Below are 13,908 nucleotides of genomic sequence, written 5' to 3'. Positions count from 1 at the left end.
GCAGCTCCTTCCTTCAAAGCTTTCCTGTCTTCCTTCATCCTCTTTCCGCAAGTGGCAATAGATCTCCATCTCCTGAAGTGCTAACCCAGACCTCTGTGCATGCATTGTGGCCTTGACTCCTGGAGCACACTTGAGAATATTACAGCTGCTACTATGAGATTAAAGTACAGTGCCTAGCTGCGAGATGCTCTTGTCACCCATTAACAAATACAATGACCACATTAAATTACAACTCATACCTGAGAGCTGACTGCATGTGTAATCTGCTCAGTGTTCAGGACTTCCGTTGCTAAGTTGTGAAAATGATATTGTTACTGATCCACCAGCAAAGATAAGATGCAACTGCTCTGCAGTGAGTAGCTTTGCATTAGGACCAGGGTTGCCCACAAGGGTGCAGATATCGGCTGTTGTCCTGTGAACAAGGTACTTGTTTATAAATAGAATAAAATGCCTTGTGAAAAACTACCAGAATTACAGTTTTCCCGTTTCTTATTAATGTTGGTTATTATGTTTTTTAGATGTAACAGTATTCCACCACTTAGACTGTATTAACATTTTGTCTAGCTAGTATTAGTTATATCACTTAGCCAATGGTGTTTTCCCCAGATAAATCTAATTAGAGTTGGGAATGGATTATGTACAAGGTTCCCATTAAAAAATCATTTTCACTGTGGGAAAACTTGTTATGAACATTTTAAGTGGCTACAGATTTATACAACTGGGCTAATTAATGTTTAGAACTGGGGCATGGACTAAGCAGAGAGCTTTTCTGAACTTATGTAAGGATCGATTAGAAAGACAGATTTAAAGAGAAGTGAACAAGATGGCAGTTGTATTTCAGTATCACGGACAATCCTTTCTTCTTTCTTCTTCCGCTCACCAGCCGGTGGCTCTTGGGATTGTTTCCACTTTTGAGCTGTCATGAGTAACGGTGCCAGGAAGGTCGCTGGACAAGTCTTGGTATGGAAATACGTTTGGTCTCTTGTGTGCATGTGTAGGTGCAAGGTGCCGCATTGCGACAGATGTATCGCAGGGACGGCCAGTTGTTCCCCAAGTGGCCGCGGTATTTCACTTTTCCCACCAGGCAGCGCGGAAGCCCAGTTTCCCCGCATCCTCCCGCACTTGCTGCGGAGGGGCTTTTGGACGGAAGTCACCCCTGCAGGTGCGTGGGTGCTCACTGTCGTCTCGGTGTGCCTTCTCCCAGTAGCAGTGACAGTGCGTGGCAGTGACACCTTTTCCTGTGCCTGTCGCTCCCTCCTATTTCTTCTTGGGAGAAATGGCCACAGATATTCAGCCCATTTTGTCACTGGGTTGTTTGTGTGTTCTTGTTACTGAGCTGTAGGAGTTTTTTAAATTCTGGGTACAAGTCCTTTACCAGATGTAAGAATTGAAAATATATTTCTCCCAGTGTTTGACCTGACTTTTTACTTTCTTAATGGTGACTTTTGAAGTGCACAGTTTTCAAAGTTGCTGAAGTCCAGTGCGTCAGTATTTTCTTTCATTGCTTATGCGTTTGGAGGGGCATTTACGACATCTGTGCATCTCTCCGGGTTGTGGAGGTTTACTCCTGTGCTTTTTCCCTAACAGTTTTGTAGCTTGATCTTCTATTATTGTCAATAAATAAGTAACAGTAGCCGCTTTTTACATGCAGTAAGTACAGACTCGAAGACTTTTTTGTATCCACATACAAAGAGATGTATTTAGAACTTCATCTCGTGCCATACACAAAAACGAACTAACTAGGATATTTGTTATGTGTTCTTTTACAATCATGGTAGCTTGTTTCTTCTTAAAGAATTTTAAATCTTGTATTCAGTATGCACAAACACAAATTAATATTTTGAGGTTTTAAATGAAATAATTTCATCTGGAGTGGATTTGTGTTGTAGTCCAGTGTGTTTGGAGGCATCTCGTCCGGTGTAATTTTTGTCTCCGCAGACCCTGGGCGCAGACTCTGCACCTCTGTGGTGTCCCTCGTCCACTGCTCCTGCGGGGCAGCGGTGCGGGGCCCTGAGCTCTGGTCGCTTTGCACAGGGCTCCCTCGGCCTCACAGGGCCGAGGGTGGGGGAAGCGCAGACTGGGATCCGGGCCCGGGGCGGGTGGTGCAGTTCCTGGGGGCCCTTGAGGGCGGGCCTACTGACTGTAGAGAGGAGGGAAGGGGAGATCCGAGAGAGGAAGAAAAGCATCGATGGGAGAGAAAAACGTTGATTGGTTGCCTCCTGCAGGCCAGATGGGGTCTGAACCCCACGACCTAGGCCTGTGCTCTGACCAGGAATCAAACCTGCAACCTTTTGATTTATGGGATGACACCCAACCAGCTCAACCGCACTGGCCAGGGCATGTTTTATTTCTTGAAAAAAAAAAAGGGAGAAAGAAAAATGAGAAATATCTATGATAAAATACTAACATTTGTATTTGTTAACTTTTGATAATAGGTACATGGAAATTTGCGATAATTTCGGTCTTTCTGCTTTTTAAAAATTACAAACAATTTAATCAACAATACATTAATTTATAAGTTCTCTTTCTTCTCTCTCAGTTCTTTCCCTCCCATCCCATGAATCCCACTGCCCAGAGGCAAACATTTTTAAGTTTTTATGTGTGCATCTTCCCAGACTTTCTCTGAGCGTAGACAGATTTTCTGTACAGCTGTCCTCTGTCTCCCGGACAATTATCATTTTGATTTGTAAACACAGACGCATTCATACTGCGTATGTCACTCTGAAGCCTGCTTCTTCATGTAACGTCGTGTGTCATGGACGTTGGCTCTTGTAATTATGCACGGACCATTTATGCAGCCGTTGTCGGTGCAGGTACCGTGTTTACGTGTAGTTTCCTTTGTTTTGGACGTTTTGATGGTGTCCAGTTTTTCTCTCCATGAGACTGAACTTCACTGATCATTTTCTGTGTGCATTTTGTGTACTTACACCAGTACTGTCCGGGTAGAAAAGAGCTCCCGAGGTCATTGGTGAAATGAATTTTCTGGGTTTTGTGGTTCATCCTCCATAACTGTGAAGTCCTCACTTTGCCTTGTTTACTTGTGATGTCAGCACCTCACTGGGAACACAGTAGGTCCTCCTTTTGTTCTGCTCATTATGTTTTGACAGCATTGCCTGGCCAGTGTTCTCTGTGGGAGGCATCAGCGATCCGGGGGTCACCCTGTGCCAGCACAGTTCAGAACTGTCCCGCAGAACCCGGTTACCCAGGCGGCCCGTGCGCAGCATCTCCCTCAGGGGGCTTGGACCCGGGGACACGTGCTCTGCTCGTTGGCACACTCGTCCGAGAATGTGCCTGCTTAGTTGATAATGATGAATGTGATCACATGTTGACTGGGTCTGCAAATCTGTATCACAGATCAATATTCTTCACCAAGGTTTAAATCTGCTGTCTTTTTTTTTTAGCACCACTATGAGAATTCCAGATTTTCCCTTTTTCATTTATTTTGCCCTCCATACAGCACATCCAGTTCTAATATATTTATGTTGTTTTCTTTAAGTTTTAAAATAACTTTTTTAGTAATAAGAAATACATTTTTTGCTTTTTATTTAGATTTGCTCTTTGGTTCCACACGCAAAAGGTATGTCCCAAAGCCAGCACGTTCAGCTTGTCTTGGTTTTCATGCCATCTGTGGGGCTCTGCAGTTTTCCTTCACTTCGGAGGCGGCATCATGACGTGAGCCCTCGCCCTGCTGAGGGACTTCTCACAGACGCCTCCTTTGCTCGACACTGAGCAGTGGTTGCTGCTTCTTACCTTGTTGTCTTTTCCCTGCTCCCCTCGAGGTTTTCTCTCCTGCTGATGCGTGAGACCAGCTTGTGTCTGGGTAACCAGTGACCCTTGTTCTTAAATTTGTGGGTCAAAGGTAAGTGTGTTTCATTCGACCTATCAGTAACATTGGATGATACTTGTTTCAGGGACAACCCGTTTGTCGTGTTCGTAGCTCACCAGCCACTTTCATTGTCTTTGCCGGCCCTTCCTCATCTCCACACTGAACCCTGGACACTCTAGGTCTCTCTTGACACCCATTCCCTGGGCAGTCTCACCCATTGTCATGACTTCAAGGTGTGCGGGTGATCGTCTGCTTTGCAGTCCTGGCCCTGGCTTCCTGAGTCCTGCACATGTATGTACGGCTGCCAACCTGACATCTGTCACATGCGTCTTACGCCCAGTCTCAGTATGTGAAAATGGAACCATTGCTCTGTCTGTGGTCTCTCCCGTGTCCGGAAATGGCAGCTCCTGTTTTCCAGGCGTCCCCGCTTCTTCTCTTTCTCCTACATAACATCCAGTCACCAAGAACTGCTGTGGGCTCCCCTTTCCCAGTGGACTTGGAACTGGACCTGGTCTTACCATCGTCACTGCTCCCACCCTGGTCTCAATGGCCAGCGTATCTCACCTGGAGTTTCATGGTGTGGTTTCCTGGTCTTCCTCCCTCTGCTCTTTTCCTGCTACAATCTGCTCAACGAGGCAGCCAGAGTCCTTAAAAAAACGTCAGATCATCACATTTCTCAGAGTAACTGCGAAGTTTTCGCAGTCGCCTGCGAGGACATCTGTGCCCTGTCTTCCCTGCTGCCTGCGGGACTCGATCTCTTCTCTCCGCCCCCCCCCGCCTCCCCCCACACACTCACTTTGCTCAGCAGACGGTGGGCACCTTGGCCTCCTGGCCATTTCCGGAAACATTCCCAACACCTGCTGCGTCTGTGCTCTACCTGGAATGTTCTTCCAAATATCCAGGTGACTTGTCCTCTCACTTCCTTCAGGTCTCTGCTCAGATACCTCCTTACTGAGAGTTTCCCTGGTCTATATACAGCATCGTAGTCCCCCCCAGTCCCAGCTGTGTGCCACTTTCTTTCTCTCCCAGACTCTGTCGTTCATTGACACGCTTCTCTGACAGGTATTTATTTTCGGCTCCCTTCTCTCAGAATGTAAGACCTTCACAGCAGGGCCCCTGTTTTGTTCACTGCTCAGTTTTCAGCATCTAGAACAGTGTCTCTCATTTTTATGTTTGACGTTGAAGAATCAGTGAGTAAAATCCATGAGGAAGGTAAGAAGTGGGTGTGGTGGATGGGGCTAGATTCTGCTACTACAGGGAAGGGCCCAGTTTGACAAGTTCTCAGTTTATTGGTGAAATGGGGCAAATCGCGCAGTTTGCCTTTCTTTCCCAATGTGCTGTGACTTTCTTGAGAGCAGGGGACTGGTCATAATCATCATGGTAACCCGTTGCCTAGTGCTGGGCCTTAAACATTGTCCACAGGCCAGATACGTGTGGAGTGAAGTGATTTTGTGGATACGTTGGCTGCATGTCCCAGAAATGTGCGTCTTATAAGAGGCCCCTGAGAAGAGTTCTTGAAGGAGACCAAGTATTTACAACTCCAGATACAGGGAAGGAAATGTAATGTAGGAGGAGTCTTCTCCTCCTCAGAAGACTTTGGTTTCATAAAGCCCATTATTTGTAAGCCTTTTGAGATAATAGGGGGGTTTGGGGGAGGTACAACGAATTGTGGGCTCCGGATCGTTTCTGGAGCCCTACCTTTGGCCCTGAAAAGACTTCATTTGTAAAACAGGGACAGTTGTTTACAATGCCCAAAGAACTGGGTTGCCACCTAAATATCTGGGGAGGACTGACAGGTGATCCGCCTGTTCTGGAATGGGTCTTCCTACCTGGGTACGCTGGTTTTCCTTTTGGGCTCCGTGGTGGAGGCGGGTTACCAGCTGTGAGTGTGGTGCAGCAGGTGCAGGTGGATCTGGTTTACGTTTCCAGGTGTGCAACGTGCAGTTTAGGGTCGTCCCCGAGGGCCAGAAGGGCTCAGGTACATGGAATCTCCATCCATTTCTCCTTGGGATGTCAGAATAGGTCTAGTTGTAAGGTGGCATTAAAAGTAATGGTGCCATTGACTGACCGAACCTCTCCCACCCAGTTTATATTGGGGCCAGGGCGTGTTGCCTTTTTTTCTTGAAGAGCTCAGTGTCAGCTTTCTTCCAGCTGGTGACTATGAACTTCACAGGGGGTATCCCACTTATGGAGAGGTGGGTATGTAACGGGCTGAGAGTTGGCTGTGCCTGCGAGTCTCGGGCCTGTTTGGGGCCGTCCTGAGGCCTAAACAGGGCAGGTACCCAGCCGGCCAGGAGCACCTGGCGCGTGGACTGCCCGCCCGTGCTGTGAGGGCAGCTGTACAACTGCTGCTGTGGCGGGGCGCTCTGATGTCACACTTGCCCCGCTCGGGCAGGTGAACTTGCCTCCGCACAGTAACTGACAAGTGTGTGGCCCTTGCCCTTGTGTGAGGCGTCTCTCACTGGATTAGCCCAGCCTCAGCCAGCCTACCGGAGGTCTTCTCGTGGCTTTTCGTACAAGGAGTGCCGACTGTCCCCGTCACCTGGGGTGGGAAACCTCTCCTCTGACTCCGGCCTTCAGTTTTGGGGCTGTTGACCCTGTGCTCTGCCTTTCGTGTTCCCAGCAGGCCTGGCCCTTTGAGAGGCCTGTAGGGAGAGGAAAGCCAGAGAGCTCCACCTTGGCCATCTCAGGTTGTTACCACCTCTAGTTACAGATTTCCATTTCTGTAAGTAATTGCAGTTAAGCAAATAAAGGCTTCCTATTAATTGTATATCTGCGGGAGTATTCAGGGGGGCCGGGGGCTGGGAGTTTTGGGCCTTAGGGGCCCAATTTCCCATGTTAACTTTATTTTATTTTGATATCTACAGAATCTGAACATACTTCTAGGGATAGTGTGGGGAGAAGGGTGCTGCTTATGGGTTGAGCTCCCAGGGGCTGTCACCTCCCAAGTTGCCTCGACCCTCTTGTCTCGGCTTCTCTCCCCAAATGCCACCCTGAGGACGTGGGAGCACCGGACAACCAGCCGTTCTTCATGTGCGTGTCCCGGACGAGTCAGTTACTGAACTGCGGGTGTGTTGCAATTCCCCGTGGGGTTCCCGTAGGCGAGGGATACCCTGGACACTTCCACAGGGAGACTTTGTCACCCAAGAATTCCCAGAGTTTGAGCTGGAGGGAGGAAGTGCCCCTTCTCTTCGGAGCTGAATGAGCTCAGGCTGTAATTTGTTCAGCAAAAGGTTTGGTTCGGACTCTCAGAAAGCAATTCCAATTGAGAAGCCAAAGTTAAGACCAGCCATCCCTTGTTCATTCTCCTGTCCTGAGTGTTTCGGCTTTTGTCCTTACCCTGGGTTATCTCAACTCTTAACCTTTAGTTCCACCTCGAGGGGTTTTTTTAAACCCTCGAGTCAGGGCATCTTACTTTGATAAAGTCAGGGCATCTTACTTTGAAACAAAGTAAGATGAAAACTTACTCAGAATTCCAAGAAAAAACTCACCCAAGTTCACCGGATGCAAAGCGAGGACCTAGCAGGTCACAGAGGGCCCCTGCTGGTACCTAGCACCGGTCCAGGTGTGCAGGGTGGTCCCTGCTGGGTTTCTTTGGACTCCTGCTGCACGACACCAAGCAGATGTCAACCTAAGAAACATCCAAACCGAGAAGGGCGACAAGACAATCTGAATTCTGGCCCCGGATGTTAGAAGTGATCAGATCTCTGTTCTCGAGTTCTGCAAGGGAAGAATTTAGAGCCAAGAAACCTAGTGTGAGAGGAAGTTTATTCAGGGTGCAAAGCAAAAGTACAGAGAGGATTCAAGTAGTTGCTCGGAGAGCCGTCTTGGTCTTTTAGAAGGAAAGTCACAGAGACTGAAGAAGGGAGCCCGCTGGGCTGCCTGGACTCCAAGGAAGGCCCTTGGAGACAGGGTCAGGGTTAGCCCGGGTGAGGTGCCGCTGCCTGTGACTCCCCTGACTGCAGGTCTCTACAAAGCAAAATATGTACCTGAGGGAAGAAGGGTGGGAGAGGCGCAGGTGTGCTCCAGGGAGAGCGTGCCCTGGGTCCTTCGTCTGGGGGGTTCTCATCTGTTCTCTAAAGGTAGGGCCTCTGGGGGAAGGATCTCAATAGAATGTGCCTCAGCTTCCCAGGTGTTTCCCTTAATGTGCTGATTCATCAAGAAGAGCTTATGGGGTCAGGGCCGACTGAGTGGTCAGTGCTAGGACATGGGGTCACTGGTCATTACATCTGGTCACCATGCTGGCCATGGTGTCTCTTTGTCTGGTTTTGCTGCTCTTCTGGGCCTAGAGCTAAAACACAGTGCAGGCCTAGATGTTCTCTCTAGTTTGACCCAAACTCTGCCTCTGTTGTCTGCAGACCCAAGACTTTATTAATTAGCAAGATTATCTGATGCTGATCAGAGCCTCATTGTCCTGGCAGCTTCATGCTTAAGGAGGTGGTCCTGCAAGGGAGAGGGAGGCAGGTGAGTGGGTGCGGGGTGAGGCCAGTTGGAGTCAGCGTCGGGGCCAGTTTCCCTGTTCTGCTTGCCAAGGAGTTTTCCAAGCTGCTGCTTCTCCTGCCTCGGATACGTTTACGAGGTGTGTTGGAGGAGAGAGTGGTTGAGCTCAGTCTGGGCTCTGTCACCCTTACTTCATGGATGTGTGCCACCAGCTCACTTGTGGTGGGCAAACAGGTCGCCCAGAAATTAACCCCGTGTGACCAGACACCAGAGAGAGCAGCTCTCAGACAGCCGAGTCACCGTGGTGATGGCCAACGGGAATCGCTTCTTCCTCCCTCCCGTCTGTGGCGGGGTGTGCGCAGGCTGCCCGAGCTCAGTGAGTGCCCCGTTAAGCTCGCAGCACACTCGACATTAATGAGGTTTCGTGTTAAATTTTATGCTGGGAGTTGTTGATTTGGTTTTGAGCATTAATTTATTTCCGCTGCACTGCACTCTAAATTAATTAGCAGAATGCAACTCTGAATAAAATGTGCCAGCAGTAATCATTTCAGGATTTTGCCTAACGTCTTTCTTCTTTCTTCATCACGTGAAGTTGAAAGAGAACTGTTTTCCTCATTAACACCTGTGGTTACACTGTAATCGTGGTAGAGTGCCCCCAAATTAAATCTCTGCTGTGGTCCAGATGAGCTTTTTGTTTTACTTTCTCCTTGGTAATTCCCACTAGGGGGTCTCTGACGGAATAGTCCTTGTACGACGCCTGTTCCTGTGCCTGCGGGTGTCACTTATCTTCCTGAGCAAACTTAAGTTTGATATGTTTTAAGTTTTCCTTCTTGAGCCAGTGCGTCCATGTGAACAGGAGTAAAGTTTAGGTTCATGTTATGAAATTGAATAATTGTTTCATAGCCTGTGTTGTTTGATATTTTTCAGTAGAATTGAGTTTGCCTCTGAATGGAGTTGCATTCTGTCGAAGTGCCCTGTTTCTTACTGTGTTTATATTTTTAGTTCTGTACTTGGATTAGTTGATGACATTCAAATCGTTCGGCACGCCTGCTCAATTAAGAAGATTCTAAAGATGAATAGGAACTGAACATGTGACATGAAATCTTATTTGAATAACGTTTAGCTCCTGTAAACATGAACATATTAGGCTTTAGAAAATGCATCTTGAAACATTTAAGTAAATAGTGCCGTAAAACCCGACTTCTAACCTCTATCTACAGATTCAAATGACGCATTAGGGTTTCATACACTCCGAGGATATAGCAATGAATAGACGTTGTCCCCACCCTTGGAATGTGACTGCCTTGGTGGGGAGGCAAACAGACAAGCCAAAAAAAAAATTGTAATATCAGTATATTGTGGTAAGTGCATAAAGTGTGCCTCTAACACTGTGGGTGCGTAGGAGGGTGGGTAGCACCCTCTCCTAACTGGATTTTACCTACAGCGAAAATATTACGTGTCAGGGAAAACACAGAAGAATATCTTTGTGACCTTGGAGTAGACCAGGATTTCTTAAAATGTGATACATAAATACCGATCACAAAGTGACAGAACTGAGAACTTAGACTAATTTAGAATTGAAGAACTTCATTAATAAAAAGGTATAATTGAGATGATGAAAAGATAATTTTCAGAGTAACAGAAAATACTTACAATTCCTATACCTAATAAGAGATGTTTATCCAGAATATCTAAAGAATCCTTACAAATGAATAAGAAAGACTGACCACCGACAGAAGAATGGGCAAGAGACGTGAATGGACTCTTCACAAAATGAGATGCTCACACAGCCAACAAATGCTGGAAAGGTTCCTTAGCCCCTGGAGAGATGCAAATTAAAACCACAAAGAGAATCACCAGTGTTGCTAAAAGGAAAGAGGTGCGCATGGATGTGGAGAAGCCAGAGCTCTTGAAATTGCTTGTTAGAACAGAAATCGGTATAACCAATTTAGAAAATCTTTGTGCTCTTTTCTGAGTCTGGACATAGGCGTGCTCTGTGTTGCAGCAATTCCCCTGCTGCGTGCATACCCAGAAGCGTGTATGTTCACTATGGGTGACCTGCCGGCATGTTCGGGGCAGCATGACCGGGATTCGCTCCCAACGGCGGAGCAGCTGAATAGATGCTCGTTGGGGGTGAAGGGTGAACGGGTTCTGATGTCCCCCCACACTGCAACCTCTCACCTTTGCGGTGTCGTGGCGTTACACTGATAGTGAGTTGGGCAGCGTTCACCTTGTCAGAAATAGGAATGAGTTTTGTTGAAGGACAGAAACCAGATGAGAATGCAATTTTATTCACCTAAACTTGCAGGGGTGTCCAACCTTTGGTGTCTCTGGGCCACACTGGAGGAAGAAGAGCTGTGTTGGGCCACATTCACAGTCATCCTGGGCTGCGTGCCGCCTGTGGGCCGAAGGTTGGACACCCCTGATTAACGTGGGCAAAGTCCGTCTGTGCCGCTGGAAGGCAGGACGGCATTCGGCTCGGCGTTGGTGGCGTGTGGAGGTGAGCGAGCGCTGTCCGGGATTCTGGTGTTTCAGCCGGAGCCTCGGGGCTGCGTCACGTGGGCTGTGAATGTCAGTCAAGCTGGGCACTTACACGCACACATTTTTTCATAGGCCTCAGACTTCAGTAAAAGTTTTCTGAGGACAGCTCTCTAAGCCTGGGCTGCAGACAGAAAGGAGGTGTTGTCTTTACCTCGTTCGACTGTGAACACACTGTCCTTTCCCCCCACTCTTTTGAATTTCTCAAACCACCTTCAGTGAGATTGTAGTCGTTTTATAGTGGAGAAGAGCAAAGGACCTTGAATTACAAATATCAGTGTGTGTGTGTGTGTGTGTGTGTGTGTGTGAGAGAGAGAGATTGCTGATGCGTCGAAACCCCGCAGAGAACAGGGGGGCTGCACGTTTTACTCGCCAGGCCTGGTCACAAAGAGGGGAGAGACCCCCAAAGCCTGGTGGCCCATGTGCAGCGCATTCAACTCATCTGAGCTATAGTTTATTTTTGTGTCAAATGGTATTTTAATATGTGCTCTGCAGTGTTATTATAAAACTCTGCATTGTTTGAGTGAGTAATTTATTTCTTACTCTAGATAATGAATACTCTCAAATGTCCTGTCGAAGAAACAAGCATGAGTGTATTTCATTGGCAGGATCTTACGCTGGTAAAAAAACACAGGACCCATTTTTACCTCCTCAATGTTTCAGAAGGGGGTTATTTGACTAATGAGCTATGATGGTTTTTCCTTTACCAGATTTTCTTTTGTGGGTGATTCATGGAGGAACACTCTGCCAGTAGTGCTTAGTTTCGCATTATTCTGCTGCTAGCAGACGGCTTTTCTCATTTATCTGCTGTTGTGTCTGGTGATTTTCAGTAGTCACATCATCACTCTCTGCTGTTCGGACAGCACACAGTCTTGCTTCTCTCGTCTCCTTTTCATCGCAGGGGGAGGCCCGTGCCCCCGGCAGCGGCTCGGCAGACCTGCTCCACTGGACCACGGCCACCACCATGAAGGTCCTGTCCGACACCACAGCCACCACCAAGGCGGCGCTGCAGGCGGTCAGCGATGGGCAGTGGTGGAAGAGGTCTCTGACCTACCTCCGGCCCCTGCAGGTGAGCAGGCCTGTGTTGGAAGTCCGTTGTGTGGTTCCCGCTGGCCCACCAGCCCTGCCCCTCAGCCGCTTTCACTGCGGTCACAGCCGCATCTTCTCCAGAGCATGAAAATAGTCTCTGAAGAAATCTAGGCCTCGCGTCATGTAGGAAACGAGTCATTTATTTTACAGAACGTAATATACTCCCACAGATACTTGCCAAAGACAAGTATACTTAACTATACCTAATTAAGTTTAGGTATAGTTGAGTTTAGATGTCAGAATTTAAGTTTAGTGGGATGAAAAGGAAAATGATTTAATCAACACTCGCTTTTGCTGTGTTTCTATGAGTCGGTAGTAAAGGAAAAGTACGAAGAGCCAGCTTGGGGACTGTCTTTAGTTAGTTTGGGTCACTGTAACAAAACTACTGTGGGTTGGCCGGGTTAAACAACACACACTAAGGTCGCACTATTTTGGAGGCTGGGAAGCCCAAAGTCAACTTGCTGGCAGATTGAGCTGAGGGTCTGCTTCCTATGCCGGCCTTCTTGCTGTGCCCACACACGTGAGGCGAGGCAAGGAGCTGGACCCATTTGTGATGTCCCTGCCCTCGTGACCTGCTCACCAACCAGAGGTCTCCCCTCGTGACGCTGTCACTTTGGGGCCTGGGCTAAGAGTACCATTTAACAGACTCTCCCATCCGTCTGGAAGCAGATGTCAGGACAAGCAGGGGACCAGTTTGGTTTCTGCGACAGGTCGACCCTTGTCCCTGCCGTCTTCTCTGCACCCTGACACTGTGCTCGCTCAGTCTCACACAAGAAAACCAAGAGGGAAGAGCCATGTGCTTGTAAGGTCTCCGCAGACACTCACATGGCCATCTCCCGTGTTAGGTAACTCATTCACCCAGTTATTCTGCACACACTCATCAGGCACCTTCTATGTGCCAGACACTGCGCTGGTCCCTGGGATCAGGGAAGCAGTGCGGTCCATTCCCATCTGCTGCGGAACCTGTGGTTTGGGGGGGATCACAAAGAAAGCAACCAAAACCACTGTGCGACAGGCGGTGGCAGGTGGTGATGCGCACCGTGGACACAAGCCAGGTGAGGGAATGATGGGTGGTACTGGGGGGGAAGTTCTGCCTTAGATGGGGAGCTAGGCTTCTCAGCAGAGCCGTCACTGAGCAGGGACCTGACCGAGCCACACAGGACAAGTACAAAGCCTTTGTGAGGGAACATGCTGGACATCTGTGTAGAGCAGAGAGGAGACCAGTGTAGTGTGAGCAGCAGAGTGGACAGTGGGGAGCGTGGTGGGAGCCGAGATCAGAGAGAGGTGGGGAGGCCAGCTGCACAGAGCCTCATCCGCACAGAGCCTCATGTTCAGACCACCGATGTTATTCTGAGTAAGACGGGAAGCTGTTGGAGAATTGGGGCGCTGTGGCAGTGGGACCCAGCTTTACCTTTAATAAGATCATCCTAAATGCTGCATTGAAAGCTAGCAGCAGTGAGTCAGGAGTGGAAGCCAAAGGGCAGATCTCCAGCCCATACCCCGGGTGGGACATGGTGGTGGTTTGGGCCAGGGTGGCCAGGGAAGAAGTGAGAAGGGGCCGGTTTGGGGATGTGTTTTGTGGGCCTGCTCATGGTCTGTATGTGGGATGTGCAGGAAAAAGGAGGACTCGGGATGCTAGCAGGCAGTTGGGTAAGTGAGGGTGCCATGGACTAAGAGACTCCGTGCCTGACTTTGGGGTGAGTCTGCACCTCTCTTATTATTGCCTGTATCCCACGGGATTATGATGGTGGTTGCTTTTTTGTCTCACCTGTTGGACTTGTTGAGGGTGTGTGTCTTAGATAAGTGTTAACGATGTGCGTACTGTATAGCTTTTAATGAAGTTCTAGTAGTCGTTTTGATCATCACTGGCTGCAGCAGCTTCATTGTGTCCCTGGGCTTAGGGTGGAGTAAAGTAAGTGCTCAATGAACTTGGGAGGAACAGGTGACTGTCTCTTACGTGGCCCTTCCAGTAAGAACCTTCAGGATCTGTTTGCGGGAAGCAGAACATAAGAATA

The 13,908-nt window shown here is 48.5% G+C and overlaps 1 protein-coding gene across 2 annotated transcripts in view; it reads left to right on the top strand.

Annotated features, from left to right (window-relative positions):
- NBAS (NBAS subunit of NRZ tethering complex) overlaps positions 1-13,908 on the top strand; it is a 253,645-nt gene that overhangs the window by 135,165 nt on the left and 104,572 nt on the right. Inside the window, exon 36 of one of the 2 annotated variants that reach the window (XM_037151717.2) lies at positions 11,706-11,873. The exons of the other annotated variant lie outside the window; for it this stretch is intronic. Within the exon in view, the coding sequence (XP_037007612.2) occupies positions 11,706-11,873 (168 nt within the window). The remainder of the gene's footprint in view (positions 1-11,705; positions 11,874-13,908) is intronic. 2 annotated transcript variants of the gene reach the window in all.

This window comes from Artibeus jamaicensis, unplaced genomic scaffold (genome assembly GCF_021234435.1).
Source record: "Artibeus jamaicensis isolate MK-2021 breed Jamaican fruit bat unplaced genomic scaffold, CSHL_Jam_final contig_465, whole genome shotgun sequence".
In the NCBI taxonomy this organism is placed as follows: domain Eukaryota; kingdom Metazoa; phylum Chordata; class Mammalia; order Chiroptera; family Phyllostomidae; genus Artibeus; species Artibeus jamaicensis.
Note: the sequence above shows the minus strand (reverse complement) of the source record. Positions and strands in the feature narration are given on the sequence as shown.